Below are 26,581 nucleotides of genomic sequence, written 5' to 3'. Positions count from 1 at the left end.
TCAGTCAGTGGGCACTGGGCTAAAGTACAGGGGCACAAGGCTGAAGAAAGTAGTCTGTCCACTGTTTAATGGGGAAACAAGCAGTCAGCAACTAGCTACAAAAAAGATACAGGCCACAGTGAAGCCAAGTGACAGGAAGAATAATGCCTTGGCATTATGGGGTTTGGCAAAGGTTTCTGAGAGGGAAGTCAGAGGTAGAGATGAGGAAAGACAGTCTGGGAAAATTCAAGGAATCTGGAGATGGAGGACGGCAAAGAGGCAAGAGTTGCTGGGTCGTGGAATGCAGTGAGTGGGGAACTAGAATGGGCTGGGTTGTGAAGGGCTCTCAAACCAGAGTTCTGAATGATCCTGGAAGGGGCAAGTAGGCCCCGAGATACGTTGACCAGGAAGTTTTGGGCACCAGAGACAACGAGCAGCAGACTGCCGCAACAGTCCAGGTGAGGGGAGGAGACTGGACCAGAGGGGGGCATGTCAGAAGAAACGAGTTTGCTGGAGGGGTGAGAGGAGGAGTGAAGGCCAATGGAGCACAAGAAGAGGGGAATGAGCAGTAGGGGACAAAGAAGTGGCTTGGCAGACTACAGCCAGGGCAGGGGAGCAGTTTCTGGAATGGGGAGGGCATGACCAGGGTCTACTTGGCTAATGTTTGACAAAGGAGTTCAGATGGTTATCAATATCCTGAGGGGTCTGGCATGGAGGATACTAGCAGGTTAAGCAAAAGGAACAGGGAAGAGTCAATGGAATGGGAAGAGCAAGTCACACTAGGCAGGAGACCAGTAATGGGAGCAGGAGGGAACAGGGCCATTCTCTCTCCACTGCAAGGGAATTGTGCAAGCACCTGGGTATGAGGACACCGCCATCACCAACTCCAAAAACTAGTCTTTGGTTTCACAGAACTTAAGGCATGGCAATTAGCTGAGGGGTAAGGCGGGGGGAAGGTTGGGCTTGAAGAAGTTGAGTAAAGTTTGGAAATATGAAAGGAAGATCACACAATCATAAAATTAGAGCTGAAAGGACCTCAGAGACCATCTAGTCCAATGTCCGCATTTTACAAATGAAGAAACTGAGGCTTAGGAAGGTTAAGAGAGTTGCCAAGGTCACAAAATAGATATCAAGAGGTTGGTTATGAACCAAGTTCCTTGAATTCAGAACTTAAAAGATTTACAGAGGAAGTCAGGTGAAGATAGAGCTGGTAATAAATTATAATGTTTAATTAAATTTATAATAAAATAATGCCCTAACTTTAAATATTTCTAAAATAAACAATACAAATATTTTACTTTAAATAGTAAATTACTTTGTGGGAAATAAGGATTTATCAAGTGTCTTATCAAACGAAACAAAGAAGCTTCATTTAATCTTATTACCAAAACACTTAGCATAACCTGAATAAGGTGCTAACAAGATGGTTTTTATAAAGATAACAATATTTATTGAAAAAGAATATTCTATCTTATTTGCTTCACATTTAGAAAGTGTTATTTTAATACCAGTGGGTAAAACACAAAACATTCAAAATATTGAAAATCTTATTTACAAATACTAATTGCATAAAATAAGGCCAATTATCTAATTATCTTCAGTCACGAATGAAAAGATTTTATATAGAACTGAACCTTTGTTCAAGAAACTTCACTAGATCTTTGTTGCTTAAAATGTTCAAACTCCTTAGCCAAGCGGTTGGCATTCTCTACCCATCTTTTTAACCTTATTTCCTATGCTTCTTTCATCCATGTTGATCTATGCTTCAGCCAAAGGAAATTCTTCTTTGTTTTCTAAACACACTCAGTGCTCTTTTGCCTCTATTCTTTAGGCTTAAAATATTTTTCATTCCTCTAGACTCCTTTGTTAGAATCCTACCTACTTTTAAAAGTAACTCATATATCTTCTTCCATAAAGTCTTTCCTGAAAAATCCATTAACAACCCTCCTTCTTGAATTCATTTTGTACTCTAGCAAACCTAACATACATAATAATTTTGTTAATTGTAAATTGTATGTGTTCATGTCTGATTCCTCCCCTCCACCAGATTGTGAGCTCTGAAGGAAAAGACTGTGACTTAAATAAACTCTCTAACTGCCCCAGCTAAGGGCACACTGTTAAGTATGTACAAAAGAAGCCCTCAAGAAACTTTTCTTGGATTATTCCTCAATGGAATTCCTTGCATTATTCCTCACTGGAGTAACAATTCTCAGGTCAATTTTACTAGTTAACTGATAAATCTTAAAATCACAGACATTTTAGTAATTAAAAAAAGGCACACTTTATGCCCGAGTCTTTGTGGCTAGCTTAGAGTCTCTAGTTCTATGGATCTTTTTTTTTCCCTGAGACAATAAGGTTAGGTATTAATCAAAGCTTTTTATAACTCTTAAGTTTCTAAAGGGAGACTAAACTAAATCTTTAAAAGATCTGACACATAACACAAATGGTAATCACAATAACCAAATTAGCTTAGTGTGGTGGATCGCAGGTCACCGACTCTCTGCTATGACCACTCAGTCTGGACTCCCTGGCAAGAAGTACGTAAGAAGTGAGGACTGGCCAAAGCATCTTCTGAACACAACTGCTGCCAAAGTCAGCACTACCACTCCTGCAGGGGGATTTGCTGTTCTTACATTGTCCTTAAAACCCCAAACAGCTTCCGCTTCCCTAGGGAGACTGGGGAGGGATGTCAGTGTGTGTGTGTGTGTGTGTGTGTGTGTGTGTGTGTATACGTACTTATTTTTGGGGGGGTATTCTCTGTATTCTAGGGTATCCTTAATTTAACTTTAAGTTTAGGAACCAACATTCCATTGTTCCTTTGTATTATCTTTTTAAATCCATGAAAAGCCCCTTTAAGATAGGGGCTTATTTATTTTGTATTGTACCCACACTCCCCCCCTGCACCTTCTCAAGACTGGGTAGGTGAAGAATACAAACAAACATATAATCTTAGCCTTCCACGCTATGGGATGTTTTCTTCCTATTTGGCTCATTCAATGATATGACAGAATTATACCCTTATATTTTCCTCTAAATTCTCTTTAAGTTGCTTACCTACTCTTTTCCCTGCTGATGTATTATTTCCATTCATTCCAAGCCCATGGGTAGACTACAATTAAAGAACAAAACAACATCTACAAAAGTGAATCAATGGTAAGAGGAAAGAACATTCAGTACCAAAATTTTATGTAAATATTTAATATTTACAATACTGTCAGGTTTTTAAAAACAAAACAATATCCAGGGAGGTTAAATGTAGCCAAACTATCCCTAAGGTTCCAAATGTATTTAATTTAAATTAACCCAAAATAAAACTATGAATGTACTTATGTTTTATTTGTTAAAACACTTAATAGATAATATACTGAACTGTGATGACCTAAAAGGTGGATGTGATATAGAATAAAAGTAAATGATAAATTTGATAAGCAGGATGAAATACAATAACTTCATAAAGAAATATTGCTTAATATTATCTAATTGGAATTTGACCATAAGTTTCTTCATTAAATTTTAATATTAATCTATTTTCTTTACACAAATTAAGGAGGGAAGGAAAAACCTTGGAAGGTCAATACTTACTAGAAAATAGTCAGCAGATTCAATCTGGGGAGAGCTTTTCCTGAGGCTTTCTTCCTGAAAATGTTGGAGATTTGTAGACAGGGCAATGGTCGAAGTCCTTAGGCGGCTGGTCCCGCACGAGCTCTGTAAGCTGTCTCTGCTTGCACTCCGGGCCAGGGAGGCAAGAAAGCCAATGTTGTTCACTGAGCCGACAGGCTCTTTGGAGGCCTTGTTGGCCATTTCTGTGATGTCCCTTGCCTTGACTTTGGAAATGATATCTGACCTTTTCCCAGGTGAATCGACTTTCACACCACGAAATCTAGTAGTCCTAGGAAAGGAAGGCTCAGCTATATTTCGGACATCCAATGATCGAAACACATTCTGAGAGGTGGAGGCCCGGAGGTTACCAGTCTCAAAGCACTTGGCCTGTCTCTGCGGCTTCACCAGAGAACTGTGATGTGTTAGTGGTGCAGAATACCGAAGAGGGGACAAGAGTTTGTTCTTCGGAGGGCTTAATTCACGAGGGTTCAGAACTGAAGTTTCCATGGTCTCAGAATTCAACATTCTTGCAAGAGGCTTATGATGCTGCTCTGGAGTTTTAACCCCTTTGTCCCCATTGGTCAGTACAAGGTCTTGGTTTACCTTCTCTGGGCTGTCCAGATCACTGTAGTGTTCAACTGTATTTCCTTCTGCCAACAAAGTAAACGCATCCACTTCAGGTAAAAGAGATTCTTCGGTGGCGCACAGCTCCACATTTGGAAATATGATTGGGTCGTCCTCTGTTTTAGATACTAAATTTTCTGAAAACATTTCTGTCTTTGTGGACAGAGATGACACCAGAGGAATGGGCTGTTTGGTGTTTTCTAAATCGACATGAGATACTTTAGCTGGTAGTTTAATGCTACTGATTGATTGGGAGAGTGTGGTACTCTCCCAGTTATCATCTTCCTTAAGGAAATCAGAAGTGATAGATGGAATAGGTCTACCAGCAGTGGCCAGAGTAGCCAGGGTTGAGAGTGCATTCTGGGAAGGCTCAGCAGGATATGAATTTCCAGGTGGAGGAAGGCAAGACTGCCCAATGTGGGGGAGCACTCTTAACAATCTGTGACGAGCAGCTGCCATTGAACCACTAGAAGGGCGAGGAGCCATAGGTGGGCGAGGTTTTACCTTGACAGTTTTCTTAGGCTAAAAGAAAAGGCTCAAAATATAATATCTGTCTAGTTAGCAAGAACAATTAACAATTCAAGATGAAAGAAGTAACTTATCAGCTTGAATTCACTAACACTTCAAATTAATGTTTAAAGATAGTAATCTTTCAACGTAATGCAGTTTGGATTATGTCACAAAGATAATTAAATCTCTTGCTTTTGAAAATTTTGGAGAGCAAAAATAGTATATTTTCCTTTTAAGCCATTTTGATGCTGTTTTGATTGGTCTTACCTATTTCAAATACCTACAAGTCATCCTTGGATTGGCTAGTGGATGAGTTAGATGACCTCTAGGAGGGCAATTCATAGGTTTTTCTACTGAGTCATATGGAAGGTTTAAAGGTTTTTGACTCTTGTTTCCCCTAAAAATGGGTTAAGATTAGATGATAACAGTCTTTACAGAAGAAAATCCACTGTACCCATTTTAAGTGACTTACTAGTCTCTTTGGAGAAAAAGGTACTTCCTCATGTTGTTGAGATTTCCTACTTGATGTAGAATGTTATGATAGCCTCAAAGATTCCAACATGGAAGTTGGGGGCAAGCAGTTCTGCCTAGTTCCAAGTTGGGAGCCTGGAAATTAAGGGACACTCAAGAGAGGGAAGTATAGTCAAAGAATATTAAGAGTCTTTCTGTCCTCACCTCATTCCCTTAAATGAAATCCTAAAGATCAGTCTGGTCAAAACAGGAAGGAAAAGAGGTAGGGCAACATTGCCCTAGGCAGAAGAAAACATCCCATTCAAAATGCAGGGCATAGGATCCATAGATTAGTACTTTAGAAAATATTAATTTTGGGTCTGGGATAGATCTAGAGATTATAATTCTATAACCTAATATACACATGCAAATCATTAATTAAAAGACAAATGTAGCATACATTCACATTAAAATAGCACTGTTAATGTTTTACTTTTAATATCTCAATAAAAATCAATTTAAAATTATATATATATGTATATGTTTGTATGTATATATATGTGTATATGTAAATTTTTCTATGCAATGGAAAAGCCAGGGTGATTCTCACCTTTTTACTGAGATTCATGGTCTCCATTTTTGCCTTCAGAAGCTTCATTTTATTCATAGTGATTGAATTTTCAATTATCTGTTGCCCAGAGGGAGAAGGCTCAATTTCTTCATCATCATCTGTATATAAATTATAAACTGAACCACCACTGAAAAACAGAAACAAAAAATACTATTATCCAATGTACAACTGTAACTATAGATAAAATGATAAATAACACTTGTCAGCATTGTGTAAACAAAAGGATTATTTTCAAGAGCAAGAAAAAAATTAAAATGAGCATTGAGACCATGAAATGGAGATGCTAAAATTAGAGAAGTGAACTATTTTCTTTTTTTTGCACTCATGATAGTTATTCCCAGAGAGGAAAAGTCCAGTTCCACAAGGGTCTCACGCTGGCATGGCCAAAGCTGTTAACTGTGTAACCCAGACCATAGGTTGAGCAGTTTTTCTTTAAACTAGACAATGGCATGGAAAGGAAGTCCAAATTTCTTTCAATCCCAAAGGGGTTCATATCATATAGAAACTGACACACCCACATGGATATAAAATTCTATCTCTGCTCTTCAATAAAACAAAAGATGGACAATTTAAAGATTTCTTAAGTGTTACTCAGATTGTAACCAAACCCCCATAGTACCCTAGCTCTTAAAGTATGAAAAAACACAACCCTAGCCATTCATGATTTGAATCATGGGGAACTTATTTTTTAAAAATGCTTTGATGGAGGGAGAGTATGCAGGAGTGGAAAGAGATGTGATTCAAAATCTGAAGACCTGGGTATGAGTCCTGACCCAAATACTTACAAGCTGTGTGACCATGGCCAAGTCACTTGACCTCTCTGATCACCATTCTCCTCATCTGTAAAATAAGGACAATATATGGACTACCTTCCTCACAGGATTGCTGAGGAAAAGTGCTCTTAAAACATAAGGAATTAAGAATATTATCACATACTGACTCTAGGAACACACTAAATGACATGATCTCTGAAAACAGAATATCAAATAAAGTATTACTCCAATGTCTTGCTATGCTACACTATTAAGACTATAAATTCTGGCCCATTCTCCCAAGATGGAGAAGCTTAGAGTATAGACATGACAACAGAACACATCATTTAAGCACCAGCTAAATTCAGAAAGGCTCATGTACTGAAAGTTGATCACTAAATGATTTATTTATTTGGGGGGCAGGATGCTTAACATCTCATAAAGACCACTATCTTGTTTACTAAGGTATAGAGATTATATGTTCTGCAATAATGGTATGGGTGCCTATGATGAAGTCATGGTTTTTGCACAAACTTTGAAAGAAAAATCATCAAAACCTCATTGGTAACTTTTTTCTAAAAACTTCACTTTGGTTAAAACTCACAATGCAGGAGTTTGCTTCCAAGTCCAATGTAGAGAGAAGAAAGAAAACCCTTTATAAAGTTTGTTTTAACAATGAACATACAAAGAGATATGAGAGTTCAAATTTATATGGAATGGTTAAATTTTAAAAACAATATAGAATGGAATTGAACAAGTTTGGATGCTTTTATTAGAGTATACATTTGTGCACAAAAAGTTTGCAAATGTAAATTTCATCTGAATATGGTAGGATAGTGGCCACCAGACTCTAAAAAGCACATTTGACAATACTGAAGCTTTCACTTCTACCTAAGGGAGGAAATCAGGCAGTCCATTTCCCTTATTTTTTTTTTTTTTTAGGTTTTTGCAAGTCAAATGGGGTTAAGTGGCTTGCCCAAAGCCCCACAGCTAGGTAATTATTAAGTGTTTGAGATCGGATTTGAACCCAGGTACTCCTGACTCCAGGGCCCATGCTTTATCTACTGCACCACCTAGTCACCCCATTTCCTTTTAATGAAAATGATAATGCAACCTCTAAAGAGGATTGTGTTCATCAAATTTCCCAGAGATGATGAGGCAAAAGGACTGTCTTATCAGAATATATGTAGAGATGGAAGGAACATATATGCGAAAGGGCCATGAAAGGCTTGAATCCACCTACTTCTAGGGAGTGAGGGTAATATGACTTTCAATTTTGAAGGATGTGATCTCAGCAGCTCCTTTGGACTAGAATGGCTTGTTTGCTACTGTTACCTTGGCAAGGTTACTGCAGGATGAGTGGCCTTGGCCAAGGATGAATGAGGCAAGGGTCTTGAAGGCCTTGCTCTGTCATCTTTGTGCATTTCAATCGATGAAGGGGGCTTGCCTCATTTCAGTCTTAAATTTATCTGGGAAGAGGGTTAGGGATAGTTCCCCCCCCCCAATGTAGTTCATGAAATTCATTTTGTGGTATCAGAAAGGAGATTATTCTTAATCACCATTTAGAACGTTTCATTTAAGTTCAAAATCTAATGAGTTTCATGTTCATTGATGAAATCCAGACAGCTTTGTTGTTTCTAGAAATAGCAAACAACTGATATATACTGTCAAGAGAGAAGCACCTGGGGTAGGAAACTGCAACCCTCTGACACAAAATCCATAGTCTGTTAGAGTTTTAGTAACATTTCTTTTGGAAAAAACATGATTTCTGAGGTCATTTGCAGTCCGAAGAGCACAAAATTCTTTTAAATGGAGGAATGTTGCTTGTTAATTTTGACAGCCTAGTAAGTAATCAACAGTTAAATTTTTTTCTGTCTACCACATATAATTTTTAATAAATCTGCATATGAAAATACAACAAAATGAATTGAGATAAAAGTCATACAATTTCACTGAACTGGAAAATTCTAATTATTACATTTTCATGGCCCAGAAAGTTTTGCAATGCTTCTACTTCATAGAGGAACATCTTTTTACAATGTCAGATGGACTTTTCAACATGATTCATGGCCAAGAAACTTTTTTTCTTTCCACTTAAGAAATGAAATCATTCACATTTTGAAGCAGTAAATTAAGTATCTTCTCAGAGAAATAAAATTGACTGATTTGAAACAAATTCCAGATAAACTGAATCAGTCAGAACAGAATCACAGAAGTTTCTTTTAGGTGAGATGAAAAGCATCTAGCCTAATCCTTTAATTAAATGGAAGCAGAAATGTGGACTTTGAGAAGTTAAATGCTCTAAGTTCATATTAAGTGACAAAATAAAGCTAACCAATCTTTTAGGAGCAAATATCTTAGCATATAGTCAAAAGAACCTTAAGAGTGCAAGTTCGATGCATCAGACTAAAGATGAGGAACTAAAGCCCAGGATGGAGAAGTACCTGGAATACAGAATCAGTAAGAATCTGAGTTGGGATTCAGAGAGCCAGTGTACAAGCCATACTGGTTTTTAGTAAGCATATAGTTCTTCCAGATTTTTTTTTTTTTAAGAAATATAAAATCACCAACACCCATTTGACTGGAATATGAGTATTTTCTAGATTGTGATCAGACAAAATTTTCAAGAACTATTTAAGATATTCCTGCCAGCTCTGAGAGTCACAGACTTTGTTGATTGAAGAATCCTTTCTGATTACCTAATCCAAACTATTCATTTTTACAGATGAGGAAACTGAGATCCTAACAGATTAAGTGACTTTGTCAAGGTCATGCAAGTAATAAGTAACAGGAAAAGGGATTTGAACCAAGGTCCTCAGTTCTTTTAGGACTTTCCCTGCTTTTGTATTTCTAAAGTATTCTTAAGTATTTCTAAACTGTGGATCAAGGTCAATTCTTATAAATGAAGGAAAAGAGAGAAAAGGGGGGAAAAAAGGTCAAGCAATAATAAAATTCAAGAAACAGTAATACAATAGCCTAAAGTCTATATTTATAAAAGACAAACTATAAAATATCATTTACAAATGTAAATTTGATTGTATTTCACATCTAATGGTAGTAAATAGGAAAACCACTAGATCATCTGTGTAGAAAAAAGTCTATTTGTGATGCTGTGGAAATACTAGGCAGAAAGCAAATCGTTAAATTCTGTCCCTTTGTACAACAAACTTAAATCTTATGCTTTAAGATATGTCTTACAAAGTATGTTATACCATTCCTGTGAAATAGTATGTTAGAGAATATCCTTAACTGCCTCTCTATACCAAACTTGAACTGATAACTGTTCTCTGGATGTCCTACCAACTAAATATTGCATCCACTGAGAAAGAGCCTACAAGGGCAAGGAGGTGGCAGCTAGAGCTCAATGAAGTATATCCTGATGACAAACTCTCAGCTCTATGTTCTTCCAGAAATGAATCTTTGCTCTCCTCAGACATCCTGACATAATTCTTCATCCTATGCCTACACTGACCTCTACTCCTTTCCCAGCATGCAGGCCATCCCCTGTACCCCTGTAAGCCCTGGCTTTTTCCCCCTACTAGCTGCTTATCCTCTGGTGATAAAGTGTACATGCAATAACCTTATATCTATATCGTAAAACTTATCTGTCCCTTATAATTGAGTTACTATTCAAACCCAAGCTCACCACATAAGTACCAAACTTCCATCATTTTGTAGTCTAAATGGGGAAAAGGCATCAACTCTAACTCTAAAGTAAATCACCCTCTGCCTGGATTCAAGTCCTGGCCAAGTTCACCCTCTTCTGGAGTTCTAGTAGTGTAGTTCTGCTGTATTTAGGCCCACCCCTTCCCTGGTCAGAAGGGATGTTGTTTTGGGGGCAATCTCTGCAGAGACCATTGTATGGTTGTTGTGCTCCCTAGTGTAGTGGGGATGCTTGGCCATGGGAGTACCAGCATTGGCTCCTCTCTGGGATGATGGAGAGTTGTGGCAAGTCTGCACTGTATTTGACAGTCTAAGGTCTTCATCAAACTACAGACATAGTTTTAGGACTTATACAGCTTGTAACATCTTACCATCATGGGACTTAGAATCATAATTTATGGCAAAATTTCAAAGTGTTTTTTAAAAAAATTCATTTATTTAAGGCAATGGGGTTAAAGTGGCTTGCCCAAGACCACACAGCTAGGTTAATTATTAAGTGTCCAAACCGGATTTGAACTCAGGTACTTGTGATTCCAGGGTCATGGTCTATCCACTGCACCATCTAGCTGCCCTCAAAATGCTTTTAATGAAAATTGTTCCTGATAAGGTGATTTCCCCCATCCCCCCAACCCCTCCTGAGAAGAAAGCTCCTGCTTCTTTGGCACCAGAGCAACCCTTATCAGAAAGCTTGTATCCTTTTGGAGAATATCCCTCCCTGTCTGTCAGCCACCCCCCCCCCCCCCCCAGACTTTTCCCTCAACTCCAAGTGCTGAAATCCAAGGTCCACCTGTCCTGGGAATTATGCCAAAAAGAAACAAACTCCCAAGGTCTTTTTTCTGCCTCATGAGAAATAGGAAAAAGGTAAAAAGTGAGTTTGGTACTAAAGGCCATAACAGGTTAATTTTTTGCTATGTTTGAATCTTAAGAAATGTCTTGCTACTTTTACCATATTTAAGAAAGTAACTTGAAAATGCTATTTTTCTAAGCTTAGAATTTGTAAGCTGGTTAAAGATATTTGTAAAGGGCTAAAAACATCTGCAAAGGATTTTTGATGTATCCATCTTTAAGGATTATTTGAATTGTGACAACTTAAGAAAGAATTGTAGTATGATAGGTAAAGTCATGTATTAGCAATTTTGTCATCTAAGTGAAAAAAATTATTACATAGCTGTAAAAGTAAGGTTTTAAGTAAGTCACTGGATGTTTAACAACAATGTGTGCTAAAATCATCAAGGTCTATATTCAATGGAATGAAGTTAGTGCAATGGAATTTAGTCTGAAATATGATTAAACATTATATTAAGGGAAAGGACAGTTGTGTAATCTGAGTAATGGGTCTGAAAGACTTATGAAGTGAATAATAAAAGGTAGCAAGGTAAAATGAAAAGGCATAAAAGGAGATTAGATTTCTGAACCACATGTGAAATTAAATATGTAATTTATGGAAGATGTTTAAGCATATGTTTAAGCAATAGGTACAAGCAGGTTTAACTATGGAAATAGAAGGATTGAATGGGAATGCAAGTAAGTACATGGAGTTCTGAGTCGGTTGATTTGCTATGAATTTCTTCTGGGATTGTGAAACCTAGATTTGTACTTTAAATTGAGATGTATTCTTGAATGTGTTTGGGGTAAAATAAAGAATTTAACATCAGATCACCACTTTTGTAATTTCTGGCAGTGGAATTTATTGGGAATAGTGAACCCTAAAATATGAAATGTTTGGAATATATAGCATTTATGCAAAATGCAGTACTACATTTAATATTTAATAATTTTAATTTATAGTTTTATTTAAATTTGATGTTTAAGCTAAGTCAAAATTTTGCTATTGGGTATTAAGGCAAATTGGGAAAATGCATGTTAAAAATTTGTTAACTGGGTGCCTATTACCTTACCTCTATTTAAATACTTCACATAATTGTAACCTGCCTGGTGTAAGGCAAATGCATGTCAACTGTTATTGTTTCCTTAAGTGTTTCCTGATAATCTTAAGAGGTTTTTAAAAATGTGAACAGTATATTATGCTATAATGGAATCACCCTACAGATTTGTTTCAAGTTATATTTTCTTGGTTATAATGTTGTCAATTGATAAATTTATGTACATTTTATTTTACAATTTGTATATTTAGTATAGGTTAAAAGAAACTGAAAGAAAGATCTGTGGAAAATTGTTTTAAAGTCAATTATGTTATCGGTCTTACTTTGTTCCATTTAAAGGACTAAATTTTCCCTACACCTTAGCCTCAAGTTAAAAGCATTGGATCTACAATTATTTGTTATTTATAAAAGTATGAATTATTTAAGCTATTGTCATAATATAGAAATTAGGAGAGTCAAAGCATATAATCCACTGTAGTGCAGATGGGTAGGCAGGCAGGGACAACAAACCCAGTTCCCTTCTTTGGGGTCCCTGTTGATTTACTATGGGCAAAGTCAACCAAGTCTTGGAAAATAAGCCAACTTTGAGTCATTACATTTCTAAATAATGAATTTGGCTTGCTTTGGCAAGTTTTTGTCTAATATAGAAATGATTTCTAATGATGTTATTTAGATCAGGACAAATTTGAACTAGAAAAGAAAAACAAGTGATGAATTCCAAGGGAAAGAATTTTTTACATGTTAGAATACCAGTAAGCTTTTACTGCTTATTGCAACTCCTGAATCCTGTGATTGGTGAAATTTGTTAATTGGAATTATGATTAATTTTTGTTTTAAGATGTGGCTTTAGGTATTGTTGTCTGATGGATTATTAATTTAATAATCTACCATTCAAGAAGACTGCTAAAAGATAATGCGACAAACTATACAGAGGGGCTGTGATCCTAAACTATCATAGGTGGAGGTCTAAATTTGGGTAAAAGAATGAGAGAACAATCTTTGGTCTCAGTCCAAGATAGACTCCTGGCTCAGCTTCCCCATTGTGCTCCTTTAGAAAAGAATGTTTCCTACCTGGTTATTCCTGAGTCTGGCTTTGAGATGGAATTGTACTGCATGGATTGGTTGTCAACTGTGACACTTACCTGAAGTTAAACAGAACTAAGGATCTTTGATCTTGCTGTATATGTGATGACTTATCAAAGATAAATTTGAAGCTGTTTTCATCATGTCCCAGTTTTTTCTCTCCTTAGCAAAATTCCACATCAGAGTAAGTAGTAAATAAGAGAGACAGGTGCATGTACAATATGCTCTGGTACCACACCATGTTCCCCTATCTCAAAAAACATCAAGACTCCCTAAATTGGGGAGCTGCCTCATGTTATATGCTAGATACCCTGATGTAACTTGTACCTACTGAAGTCAGGGAACACTGTTTTATTACTGAGATTTCTCTGGATTGCTGTTCTTCCTTTTTTGCTATGGCTGAATGTATCTGATCAACTCTTGGCAGTTGAACTCTGAACTGAGACTGAAAGGATGCAGGAGTCCTTCTCTGGGTGGGGCTCTTTTCTCTCACTTTTAATCATGTTTTTGGCTAGTATTTTGGCCTTGTCTCTTTAGTCTCCTTGTAAAGTTTGTCTCCTCCAGGTTGCAGGTCATATACACCCATCTGGGGGTTGGAGGGGATATCATCCTCTCAATAATACAGACATCAATGACCCCAGTGTCCCCCCAGATGCTGCCTCAGCCATTTCCCAAATGCATCTCGACTCCTCAATAGGAGGAAGCAGAAAGAAGTTTCTGGAAATGAGACCTATGTCCCTTATCCTCAAAGAATTTAGGATAAACCTGTTGGGGGGGCGATGAGGGAGAAATGATACCATGGAAATACTACACAGAAAGAAAATAGTTAAATTCTGTACCTTTGTACAACAAACTATTAAATCTTATGTTTTAAGATATGCCTTATGAAAATTAGGGCATAGAACAAAATTATGTCATATCATTCCTGTGAAACACTGTTCTATCATCCCTAACTGCCTCTCTATACCAAACAAACCAAACAACAAGGAGGTAGCAGCTAGAGGCCAACAAATCCCGATAACAAACTGTTAAGCTTTTTGTTCTTCAGAATCTTTGCTCTCTCTTAACATCCTGATGTAACACTTTACCCTTTGCCTGTGTGATTCGGTCTCTTTTCCAGCATGGAGACCATCCCCTGTATCCCTATGTAAGTCCTGGCTTTTTCCCCTGCTAGTTGCTTATTCTCTAAGGTTAAAAGCCCACAAGCAATAACTTTGTACCTGCAAAATAAAACTTATCTGTCTCTTATAACTCTTACAACTCTTGGGTCTTCGTGAAATTCTTTCCTATTCAAATCCAAGCTCATCATCTGGAAGCAGATAGATAGCTTTGCTAACGCAGGAACACAGATTCTTTCATTCATCAAACATTTATTAAACTTCTACCAAGAGCAAGGCACTGTTTTTGTCACTAGGAGAAGACACATAAATAAGTGATAAGTGGTTTCTGGTCTTAAGAGCTCACAGTTCAGTAAGACAATGTAACATGTTCACAAATAACTACAATACAAAATGACCCAACAGTGAATGCATGAATTCAGGTTATCAACAAATATTTCTTCTTTTTTATCTTTAACACTCCCCTTCCTAGATAGATAATATAACAATAAAAGTGAGAAATATACACAACTATATTTATTTGCTAATATGTTTATGTGCATATTTGCAGGTGTGTGAATATACATCTATAAAAAATGTCTATACAGGTATATGTATATAGGTATGTGAGTACAGAAGCACGCATGCACACACACACACACACACAAATATCCATATAGCTGTTCTGGAAGAAGATGGGAGAAAAAAATAATATAAACTGTACACAGCAGAGAACAGAAGAAAACCTACAAGGAAGGAATGAAAAGATGGACAATTCTGAACACAATATGTAATATTTATTATATATATATATATATATAGGTTTCTTGAAACCAAAATTTATTGTTTTGTATTAAAAATCCTGTTATGTTTTACTTTGTACATGACAATTTTTTTTAAATTGCAAAATAAAATAGATTTAAAAAGGAAGCTAATATAAGGGGGAAATTACTTGGGGAGAATGGTTAACTTCTGAAAATGATCGGTAAAGATTAAAAGTAAATTCATTTATAAGAATAGAAAAAAGTGGCATCCCTGTTCAGGCGCAATTGTCTCATTAGAGTCCAGTGACCAATGACATTAGCAGCCCTGGCTCAGTGGAAAAGAAGAATGGGGTCAATCTTTCCCAAATCCTCTTCCCTCCCAGGCAGCAATTGGCAGTATTGAATCACCAGATTAGATGACACAGGCTTGGCCGAGTTCCCTGGGACTCATGACCTTTCAGTTGGCATGCCATGCTGTGGAACTGATGAAGATGGCAACTCCCCAATATAACACTGACCAATTTTGGTGAACCATTTTTTCTGGGCCAAGTCTAGGCCAATCAGAGATCACGGACAATTACTGGCAGATTGCATTATCTGCATCAAGAGGTACAAGTGCTTTCTGTTTCTCCTCTGATGCTAGTTCCCTACAGAGGCCCTTACCAAGTGTCCTATGGGAATGATCAGGTTCTGCAGATGGTTTGCAGCCTTTCCCCCAGAGCCTTGTTGCTTATTCGACCTTTGTCCTATCTATGTAGCAAATGAGTCCTATGCTCTCAATCCATTTGGGGATTTTAATTGGGGACAGGAAAGAAGAAGGAAAGTTTTGAGAAACAAAATGATGCTAAGGCCAAGGAGGGAAATGATAAGAAAATAAGCTCATATCTAATATTTGGGAAAAAAATTCAAAACACTTTCTCATTACTTCTCACTTGACCTAAAAAGTCTTCATCATAAGTCTCTTGTTTCTCTAAGCCATCCTATACACCACTGTCAGAATAGATCTGGCTAATAGCTAAGTCTGACCATGCCATTTCATTTGCTCAAAACCTTTCAAACTTTGACCACACAGCTCTACAAGGACAAAATTCAAGACTCTAGGTTCGTATCAGAGTTTGTATATAACCACTACCAGCCTTTATGAATACTCATGCTCATTTGTCCAAAGTGGTCTGTCACTCTCAACAAATATATTGTGTAAATGCCCATCTTTGAACCTTCAGTTCTCATATACTTAGATTTCCTCCCCTCCTTATGAAATTTTATTCCTTCTTCAGTTTTAGCTCAAATGTCATTCTCTCCATGAAACTTTCCAATGGGAAGCAATTCCTGCCTCCTAGTAACTCTCAGAGCACTTTTGCCTCATGTTATTTTGTGTATTTATAGTCTTTTTTAATTTTTTAGGAATCTGTGTAAATATTGTTTTCTCCATGGTCTAATGTGCCACCTTTCACACTGTGATTCTTGTACAATCTGTGGCTAAAACATCTTCAGTCTAACTTCTTTCACATTTACACACTTAATGATGATAACTGATGTTCATACTTATAACCCAGAAACACAAGGTCCTTGAACTATCAAAGAGAGATTCAATAATGTTCAACACACTGGAATTACACAAGAGGGTTGGAGATGATGATCTTGAAGGTCCATTCTAACTTTCAAATCTATGAACCAGAGTGTTTATCACAACACCTAAACAAGGTAATTTCTCACAATTTCATTTTTCTAAGAGTTTTCCTTACAACAATCCTTTAAGGTAGGCAGTGTATTACCAGTTCTACGTTATGATTAAAGAAAGGTTAATTAGTTTATCACATGGGAAAATGCTGGGGCTGGGCCTGTTAAGTAGGCCTCTTTCCACAATACCAATCTGTTACAAATGTCTTACCTCTTCTGGATAATGAAGGTTTCTTAAAGAAATCAACTGGTCACTCAGTACTTACTGAGCACTTACTACATGTTGATCACAAAAAAGCCCCTTTATAAGACTAATGAAAAAGAAATTTCCTCCTTGTAAATTATGCTGAACTTATCTTTTGCTGAATAGGTATATGGTCTGACCCAAAATGTATCTGAATTATATGTAAAGTGCAAATTTTTCATAATTTTTTTGATTAAGTTTTGATAAGGGGGAAAATCAAACTTTATAAAGCAATTTCCAGGTTTGCTAGTACCTTTCAAAGACTCCACTATACATCTTCAGATCAAAGAGGTCAGCATCAACATGAAAATCATGGATTAGCAAGCTGACAGTATGTCTAGAATTTCTTAAGCAATTTTATCCTTTGGGCAAAACTGAACAAAAATATTTATTTTACAGTTAAATTATCTGGACAAATCTCAATAAATTAAAAAGATTTATCATATACTTAATGTTTTACTAACTTCCCCTTTTCTGAAGCAGGCAGAGGGATCCAAGTCCATTTTACCTTAAAGATTCAGATAATGGTGTTAAAGTGCCATCTCCCCTATCTACTACACGGAAGAAATTCAACTGATCTCCTTCTCGGTACACCAAAAAGGTGACTTTGTTGCATGAGGCCTTCTCCCAGACCTCATCACGACTGGAGTCCATGTATTCAGCCATTTCCCTAAGAGGGTCTTCCATTGGAACTACAAGGGGAAAAAAGAATGATAAAACAGCCTCTCAATTTCTTTTTGGTTTAAAGCATCTTAATACACTCACAGGACCTGAGAAGAAGCTCTATGGGAATAATGAATTTTTGTACTTACAACACATATAATAATTTTTTCTAAGCAAGTTTATGTCATTTGGGATCTTAATATAATGTCCTCTACATTCCATAATGAGAAAGATAAAGTTATAATTTCCAGATCTCAGGTTCTATTGGTAGCATCTTCAGACACAACAGGCTTTACTACAACAATGCAGTTTATATTACAAAGTACCTGATAGGTCAATACAGATGGGAAATTTTAATAACCATCTTGCCCCTTCAGTCCCTGGAAGTAAACCTCAATCAACAAAAAGAACCATGTCTACTAGGATATAAATATATGGATTTACAAAGAATCCACAACTCTGGCTTATTTTCTTAAAGAGAACCTGGCAGAGGGGCAGCTAGGTGGTGTAGTGGATAAAGCACCGGCCCTGGATTCAGGAGTACCTGGGTTCAAATCTGGTCTCAAACACTTAATTACCTAGCTGTGTGGCCTTGGGCAAGCCACTTAACCCCATTTGCCTTGCAAAAACCTTTAAAAAAAAAAAAAAGAGAGAACCTGGCAGAGAGTTGTATAAATGAGAAGATGCATTAATCACATTAGGGGAGTGTTTAATGCAAATGAAGCTGAAATGTAGTAATTAGTTAACTACCTCAATCTTCAAAGTATTTTCAAGGAATACCCAATATCCTGGTAAATAGGATCCCTGAGGGAGAATAGAGATTGATTGAGGAGAGATCATATGAAGGCGATGGGAGGTCACCCCAAGCTAGAACACAGGGATGTTTGTTAGGGTATGCTTCTGGTGTAGGGCAGTCTTAGGGACTCTCTCAACATTAGAACAACCAAAGGGAATCTGTTTCCAAGGTGTTTAGCAACTGGAGGATTCAAACTGGTCAAGAGAAGTCATAGACTGCACTGTCTTCCTCTTCCCAAATATTATTGACAGAGTCTTTGAATTCTATAATCTAAAAACCAGTCTTGCAATAGATCTGAGGAGAGCTTTTGTTTATAGTCTGAAGGTCCTGTCAGATTAAAATCCCCAGGTTGGGACTTTATGTAAGGATTCTGGAAAGAGGTTCCCCCAAAGCACAGTTCTACCATGGATATTTGGTGTGTTATGCTGTAAAGGATCAGTGATGTAACTCTGACTCACATTGGGGCAGAAAGTGTTCAATGACTACATTTTACCAAATTGGCATTGATTTTGCTTGCGAAAGAATCAACATGATTTCCAAAGATACTGTTGTGCTCCATTCCTTTCCTGGGGATTATTCTAATTCTAATGTCAAAAATATAATTCTCCTACATGAAAGTGGGTATTAATTATCACACTGACCATCCCTTGGTATGACTGGTCTCTTTGGAAACTGCTTCCCCAACCTTAAGAGAGAAGACATATATTTGCAATACAGTAATAGCACAAAAAACACACAGCTTTCTTACAAGGAACAAGAAAAGTAAAAATTCATACAAGGGTAAATATATTCTGGAAATTCAATGGAAGGGCACTAGAACTCCCCTACATAGCCCTTCAAGAACTCATGTGTAATGTCAACACCAAGGAGATGTTTTTATCCTTGCTAGCTATTATTATGCTCTTGAAAGATTCTTCTCTCTGGAAGCTGTGCTAGTAAGATATATAATGCTAATTCAATCTTTCCAGAAGGCTACACAGAACTGTAATGGAGACTGATCACATGGGTAATATGCAAGGAGATAATGTGCGACATCCAGCACCTGGAAAGCAACTCTCATAGGCTTGACTGAAGAGGATCATGGATAACAGTTATTTGTCATAAGGAGTGCTGCCTGGTAGTATGAATATATATATAAAAATCAAATTGTGGCAATAAGATTTTAAACTCAGAAAAATCTAATAATTAAAAAATCCGTTAAGTCCTTTAAATATAAGCAAATAAAAGCTAGCTAGGTGGTGTAGTGTACAGAGCACTGGTCCTAGAGTCAGAAGGACTTGAGTTCAAATCTAGTCTCACACACTTAGTAGCTCTATGACCTGGCCAAGTCACTTAATTTGACTCCCCCAAAACTGAAACTAAACTAAACAACAACAACAAAAACAAAGAATGAGCAAATATTTTGAGACTATCCAACTCTCTGAAAAGCCTCATGGGCACATAGAGGGAAAAAATCCCTATCAAATACAATATACACATACAACAAATAAACCTCAACAGATAAAATAATTAAATAATAAATTTAAGTGTCTAGATTCAGCGTTACATCATTAATAACCAACAGAATGATTTTTCGTTGGAATCTTTCAAATGTAAAGTAACTGAAGCAATAATTATATTTGAGTTGGTATGTATTCCACAAATCCATTTATCACTTTAATGTAAAAGTATTTTCTGTTTGTTACAAGAATGGTTTTTACTGGGATGGGGTAGACACAGCAGGAAACAATCATAACATGAAAAGCATATAGCATAAATTAAAAAAAAACAAATAATCTTCTTAAGCATATAGACCTATTACTTCAATCTTAATTCAATTTGTGACAAAAGCAAACCAACCAATCAACCAACTACTACAATTCTCCTCCTATCTCAGTCCACCTCAGCCTATCTATCAGAAGCCTCTCCACACACAATCCTAGTACAATAATTGTTTCCAGAGATTACAGTCAGGAATCTTAGGTCATCTCTACTCCATAACAATTCCCTGGAGGCAGGACTTTAGAGAAGGTTTGTAATACTTCAGCACTCTCTAATTTTATTGGACACTAGTTTCATCAAAGCCAGTCACTGGTCTCACAGAATTGCTGTGACTGAAAAGTTCCTCACCTTATAGTCAACCTGTTGTCAAGCCTCTTCAAACATAGCCAGACTGGTGCTCAGACAGCTTTTTCAGCTTGGTAGGACCTGCTCAAGTAGGAAGTTCTAAACCCAGGGTCACCTCCAGGCAACAAGGAGGTACTTTACAACAAGGAAGTAGCAATGTGAAGAGGAATGAAATCTTTGTGTGTATATTCAAGTGGAAATCAAAGTTTTGGGGAAAAAATTTCCTGCTAACTGGTCTAAGTTTAAAATGAAAATTATTTAAGAAAACTCTTTTAAGATGAGTAAAATATTACAGAACTATTTTTTTTAGTTTTTTTTTCTTTTGCAAGGCAATGGGGTTAAGTGGCTTGTCCAAGGTCACACAGCTAGGTAATTATTAAGTGTCTGAGGTCGGATTTGAACCCAGGTATTCCTGACTCCAAGGCCAGTGCTCTATCCACTGCGCCACCTTGCTGCCCCCTTTACAGAACTATTTTAACCATTAAATGGCATTCAAAGAAGTGAAATTCATGTGTGTTCAAACCAAAGATGAATTCAAGAATAAAAATGGCATTACTTAACTGTAATCTTTTACTGGTATGGTACAAAGATCAAGGAGAATTCCGGTTTAATTCCTGTATCTATATAACTTTTATACTCAGGTGTCCAATGAAGTATGGCTAGTTCTGATTCAATGTATGTGGGAGATTCAAAATTTTACTCAGAATCACAAAAAACAACATTTACTGAAATGTTTATCCTTAATTAAAGTCACAGGAAGCTGTAAGAAATACGTATAACACTTTGATGTTTCAAAAAATGCTTTCTGTTCTTACATTAGTTCAGGGTAATAATTTTGAACATGTTAAACCACTAAGAGATTTAGAGCTGGAAGGAACTTTGGAAGTTCATCAGGATAAATCCCTCATTTTAAAGATAAAGAATTGAGGGCAAGTGATGCTAAGTCCACAAGTATTTATGAAGTACTTAAACTATGTGTTGGGTCTCATACTAAGTGTGAATATAAACAAGTCAAAAACCAATCAGAGGTCAAAACCTGACTTTGGGCAGCTTAGAGGCTCCTGATGGAAGACAAGCTGTGAACAGCTACGTCTTAACCAGATCCAGAGGAAGCACATACAGTGCTTTTATAGTCAGGGTCTCACTTGACCTGACCATGGTTGGTGTGAGGCTGATGCCATTATTATCATCATCTCTACTTTACGGTTGAGGAATCCAAGGGAAACAAAAGTGAGGGGACTGACCCAGTCACACAACAGGAAAATGTCTCAAGACAGAACTCAGTCTTTCTGCTCTAAGCCCAACACCAGTCTGAGCTGCTATTTGTACGACACATCCATGTACAACTATGTACATATATGTATTATATGTAGACACACTGGAAAATTGCAGAGAACCTCTTTCCTGACTTCTGTCCTACAATTCTAACCTCCCATTAGCTATCTTGAACTAGTTGTGCCATGTAGAATTTAAATTTAGCTTTATCCAAAACAGAACTAATTCTCTCTTCCTCCCCAACCTCTAAGTTTTCTGCTACAGTCAAGGGTCCATCATGACCCCAGGGTTTAGGACTAGGACACCAAAGAGTGGAAGATACAAAGAGGCAGATTCAAGCATCATGCCCAAAGTGGGCTGGGCTGGGGCTCCTTGGGCATGGAATCCCCCCGACTAGAATTCTTCAAGAACAACTCGACAGTGGCAGATGATCACTGGTAAAACATGTCACAGGAGGAATCCTGTTCTTGCGCAAGTTAGACTACAAAGACTTTGAGATTGTGTCCAAGCTAAAATTCTGTGAAAACTAAACATTTTCTAAAATTCACATTCAAATTGTTTTACTTTATATGCCTACCTCTTCTAGTATTTATTGGTCCTCCACGCATAGCTAATACCAGTTTCAAAGTACAACCTTCTGAAATGCTGTGGACAAAAAAATATAAGAACATATCACCAAAATGTATTTAATATTAAAAATGCATATTATATCATGCTGGTTGGCTGGAAAAAGGGCCTGCCTAATCTTCAAGAAATTTGGACTACTATGTTTCAAAGTGGAAAAACAAAAGACTAAGATGTACTCATCTGCTTGAACGTTAAAACTCAAAGATAATCTTTGTAAGTCTTTAGTATTTATTTGCATAGAACCTGGGATTTCATGTGGCCTAGGGGACTCTTGGTAAGAAAGCTCTATCAATGCAAGCCAGTCAGAGTTCCTGCTCTACAGCTTAAGTCTTAAGAGTCAATGGGGTCTCTGTCAGTCTCTGTGAGACAGCACCTGAACCTCAATCTGCCTCACACTGAGATCCCTTCTGTTAGGCAGACTTTGAAGTAGCTATCTCATTTACAGATAAACATTAGTGCTTCAGCAGGGAGAAAGGCAATGGGAGGCTTTTCTCTGAAACAGAATTAAGTGCTGCAGACTGAAAAGATTCATGCTATCTTTTGACAAAAGGGAAATAATTTAGTCACCTATTGGCAGGAAGTCATTGGACAAATTTCTAGAAAATAAACGAATCACAGATTTAGAGGTGGAAAAGACCCACTCCAATCACCTCATTATACAGATAAGAAAACTTAGAGGGAACGTATGGTTTAAAATAATAATAAAATAATGGTTTAGAATAAGATAGCAAAGTGTGTCCAAATACTTTTTTACAAAAGCGAAATGTAAATGATTGGGGTGTCTAGGTGGCGCAGTGGATAAAGCACCGGCCCTGGAGTCAGGAGTTCAAATCTGGTCTCAGACACTTAATAATTACCTATCTGTGTGGCCTTGGGCAAGCCACTTAACCCCATTGCCTAGCAAAAAAAAAAAATGCAAATGATCACACACAAACACATATATAACCCATATCAAATTGCTTACCATTTGGGAGAGGAGAATTCTGAAATCCAAAAATTTGTAATAAAAAAAATGAATGCTATGAAATTTGGATTTGATACATAGAAGAATTGTGAACCTCTGAAAAACAAGGCAGGGGATGAAGGAAGCACAATTAAAGTAGTGGAAAGAAAAAACAAATGCATCAAATGTGATTATTCTTCAGTAACATCAGAATTTTAAAAAATATGCCTTCACTCTGAATACAGATCAAAACCTATTTTCCCTTTTTTAATCTTGTTTAGCTATTTTTTCCAACCTATTTTCCCTTTTTTAAATCTTATTTAGCTATTTTTTTCTTTCTCATGGTTTTTTCCCCTTTTAGTTTTGATTCCTCTCTCACAACATGACTAATATGGGAATGTTAAACATGACTATATGTATCACCTTTATCAGCTTATTTGTTGTAATAGGGAGGGGGAAAGTAAGGGAAGGAGGTAGAAAAATGTGGAACTCAAAAAGTTTACAGAAAAATGAATGCTGATAATTATCTTTGCATGTAATTGGAAAAAACAAAATTCCAAAAAAATGTACTCACTTATAATCATTCAAGCAATAATCATCTTCAAGCTCCATGTTATTCCAAATTAAATGTTGCTGACAGATAGGAATGCCTTAAAAGGAGGGAAAAACCACAATGGGTTAAAAATAATTTAATAGTATTTCCAAACTGCAGGATAAAAAGTAATTTTATTTATAGAATTATCTGTAGGCAACATTTTAAGGCAACATTTTAAACAACCTTTTAATTTTTTTTTTATTTTCACATTGCCTACCTCTTTTACATGTAAGTATTATGGGGGCAGTTAGGTGGCACAGTGGATAGAGCATGACCAGGAGAACCCAAGTTCAAAACCAATCTCAGATGTTAATAATCATTACCTGGATTTATGACCTTGGGCAAGTCACTTAACTCCATTGCCTTGCAAAGATTAAAAAAAAAAAAGAAGGTATTATGGCATCATTCCTTTGTCCCTTTCTGAAACTGGTACTAGACAGCCAACTTTAAAACTATATGTAAAGGGCCGCTGGGTGGCGCAGCGGATAAAGCACTGGCCCTGGAGTCAGGAGTACCTGGGTTCAAATCCAGACTCAGACACTTGATAATTCCCTAGCTGTGTGGCCTTGGGCAAGCCACTTTACCCCATTTGCCTTGAAAAAAAAAAGCAAAAAACCTATATGTAAAGACAGATGAAAAGTTCTCCAATCTCTCCCAAAACAACAAAAACATCTGTATCTTGCTTCATGGAGTACAAAGCTTTTTCCTCAAGACAATACAAGGGGATAAATAATATACTGAAGTTGTCTCTGTACTTCACAGAGGAGGAAGCTGGCTCAAAAAAGATTCATGTCCTGCTGCTCACGGACACATAGATTATTAAGTATGAGTCAGGTTTTCTGACTCCAAATTCAGAACTTACTACTCCTATGATTTATCCTGGGTATAACTATTTCAGCTACTTAGAGAGACTCTTTAGGCTTAAAGATCTTTAGATTATAGGCCAGATGTTTGAGAATTATGGAATTTGTTGAATTAAATTCTGAAGCAGTAAAGCTCTGCAACTTCTCTGCCCATTTTAACCAGTTATCCAGCTCACTGAGTAGTCCTATTATCATAAACAGGACCTGAGCTGGGTTCTGTGAATCACTCTGTGAAATGGGCTGCCCCTGGATGGAGGAGGTTCCTTTCTCCTCGGAGGGCTTCAAGTAGGGTCTGAATGGAATACTAGTGACAAGGTTCATTAAGTTAAGAGGGAGAATGACTTTTCACAGTGAATTAAAACTCAAGGGCAGATGAGGAGCCTCCCTCCTCAGTAATGTTTGATTCTGTGAGGGAACTTCAAGTATTATCCCCATTTATAAAAAAGTTTACAACTGTTTACAAAAGTTTAGCAACTGATTAATCTGAAAAACCATGTGGGGTTTCAAGTAGAGTAAGAAAAATGGAATCATCTCTCTTCCTTCACATCAAATTGGTTACCAAGTCACAGTATTTCCTATCTGTCACCTTTCCTCCATTCACATTGCCAACAGGATCATATCTTGCCTATACTATTTTCAATGGCTTCCTAATTCATTCCCTGCTCCAGTTCATCTTTGACACAATTACTCCACTGATATCCCAAAAGGACAGGTCTGATCATGTCACTTCCTGTTTTGAGATATGGTACAGAATCCTCAGTTTGGTTGTTAAAATCCTGCACAATCTGGTTCCAGACAATCTCTCCAGATTTTCCACCCCTTAGTCCCCTCCGTAATGGTCTTCTTTACCGAGTCAGAATCTTGCCTTGGCCTCCCAATGACAGCCCTTATTTTTTTTAGTACAACTCGCATGCTGCCTGCTTCTCAGAAGCCTGGACCGATCCATACCTTCCTCCATGTTATCCTCTCTATATTTTTCTCTTAACTTTCCATGCATCTGCTGTTCCTTTCCAACAAAATCTTGAGGTCACTGAGAATGGAGTTGGGTTTTTTTTTAGAGTTTATTATGATATTTGGCACATACTATATGCTTAATGCTTAACCAGTTCTTCCCGACTCTTGAAGGAGGTAGGTCCTCAATCTATTATGCCAGTGATCAAAATCCCTTAATAGTACAAATGTTTGAGCACCCTCAATATATGTATGTCTGTTCAATAATTGTACAATACACAATATATTTACAATTGGTTTATTCTAAAACACACAAAAATTCAAAAAGGCTGAGATAAAAATGAAATAAACAAGTTTCAAAAAGCATTTCTCATTCTGTTTATTAAAAGTACTAAACACCTTTATACTCTCAGAATTGTTCAACTATTACTAAATGATATTTTAGTGAGAACAATGCAATTTGAACAGCTTGATTATTTTTAAAAATCATGACTGAACTCTTTGTAAAACAGCAATTTAAAAAATATGTTGCCCAGATTAAATGAAGAAGAAATAAAAAACCTAAATAATCCTACCTCAGAAAAAGAAATTCAACAAACCACTTTTGAACTCCCTAAGAAAAAATCTCCAGGGTCAGATGGATTCACAAGTGAATTTTACCAAACATTTAAGGAACAATTGGTTCCAATTTTAAATAAACTCTTTGGAAAAATAGGTGAAGACAGAATTCTGCCTCTCTCTATGACACCAATATGGTGCTGATACCTAAACCAGGAAGAGTTAAAACAGAGGAAGAAAATTA

General features: G+C 36.9%; 1 protein-coding gene across 10 annotated transcripts in view; it reads right to left on the bottom strand.

Annotated features, from left to right (window-relative positions):
* Positions 1 to 26,581, bottom strand: part of ZFAND4 (zinc finger AN1-type containing 4) — a 56,614-nt gene that overhangs the window by 14,123 nt on the left and 15,910 nt on the right. For 3 of the 10 annotated variants that reach the window (XR_012477717.1, XM_074232580.1, XM_074232579.1), the window contains 6 exons: positions 23,945 to 24,020; positions 22,378 to 22,445; positions 17,469 to 17,652; positions 5,774 to 5,921; positions 3,562 to 4,725; positions 3,034 to 3,088 (listed from right to left, as the gene is read on the bottom strand). Coding sequence is in view for 7 of the 10 variants with exons in the window: in XM_074232580.1 (XP_074088681.1) it covers positions 3,034 to 3,088; positions 3,562 to 4,725; positions 5,774 to 5,921; positions 17,469 to 17,652; positions 22,378 to 22,445; positions 23,945 to 24,020 (1,695 nt within the window). In the remaining 3 variants the exon portion in view is untranslated. Of the gene's footprint in view, positions 1 to 3,033; positions 3,114 to 3,561; positions 4,726 to 5,773; positions 5,922 to 17,468; positions 17,653 to 22,377; positions 22,446 to 23,391; positions 23,917 to 23,944; positions 24,021 to 26,581 lie in introns of those variants that run through there. The other 7 variants (XR_012477718.1, XM_074232583.1, XR_012477719.1 and 4 more) reach the window with 5 other exon arrangements.

Source organism: Macrotis lagotis, chromosome 4, assembly GCF_037893015.1.
Source record: "Macrotis lagotis isolate mMagLag1 chromosome 4, bilby.v1.9.chrom.fasta, whole genome shotgun sequence".
NCBI classification, from domain to species: Eukaryota; Metazoa; Chordata; class Mammalia; order Peramelemorphia; family Peramelidae; genus Macrotis; species Macrotis lagotis.
Note: the sequence above shows the minus strand (reverse complement) of the source record. Positions and strands in the feature narration are given on the sequence as shown.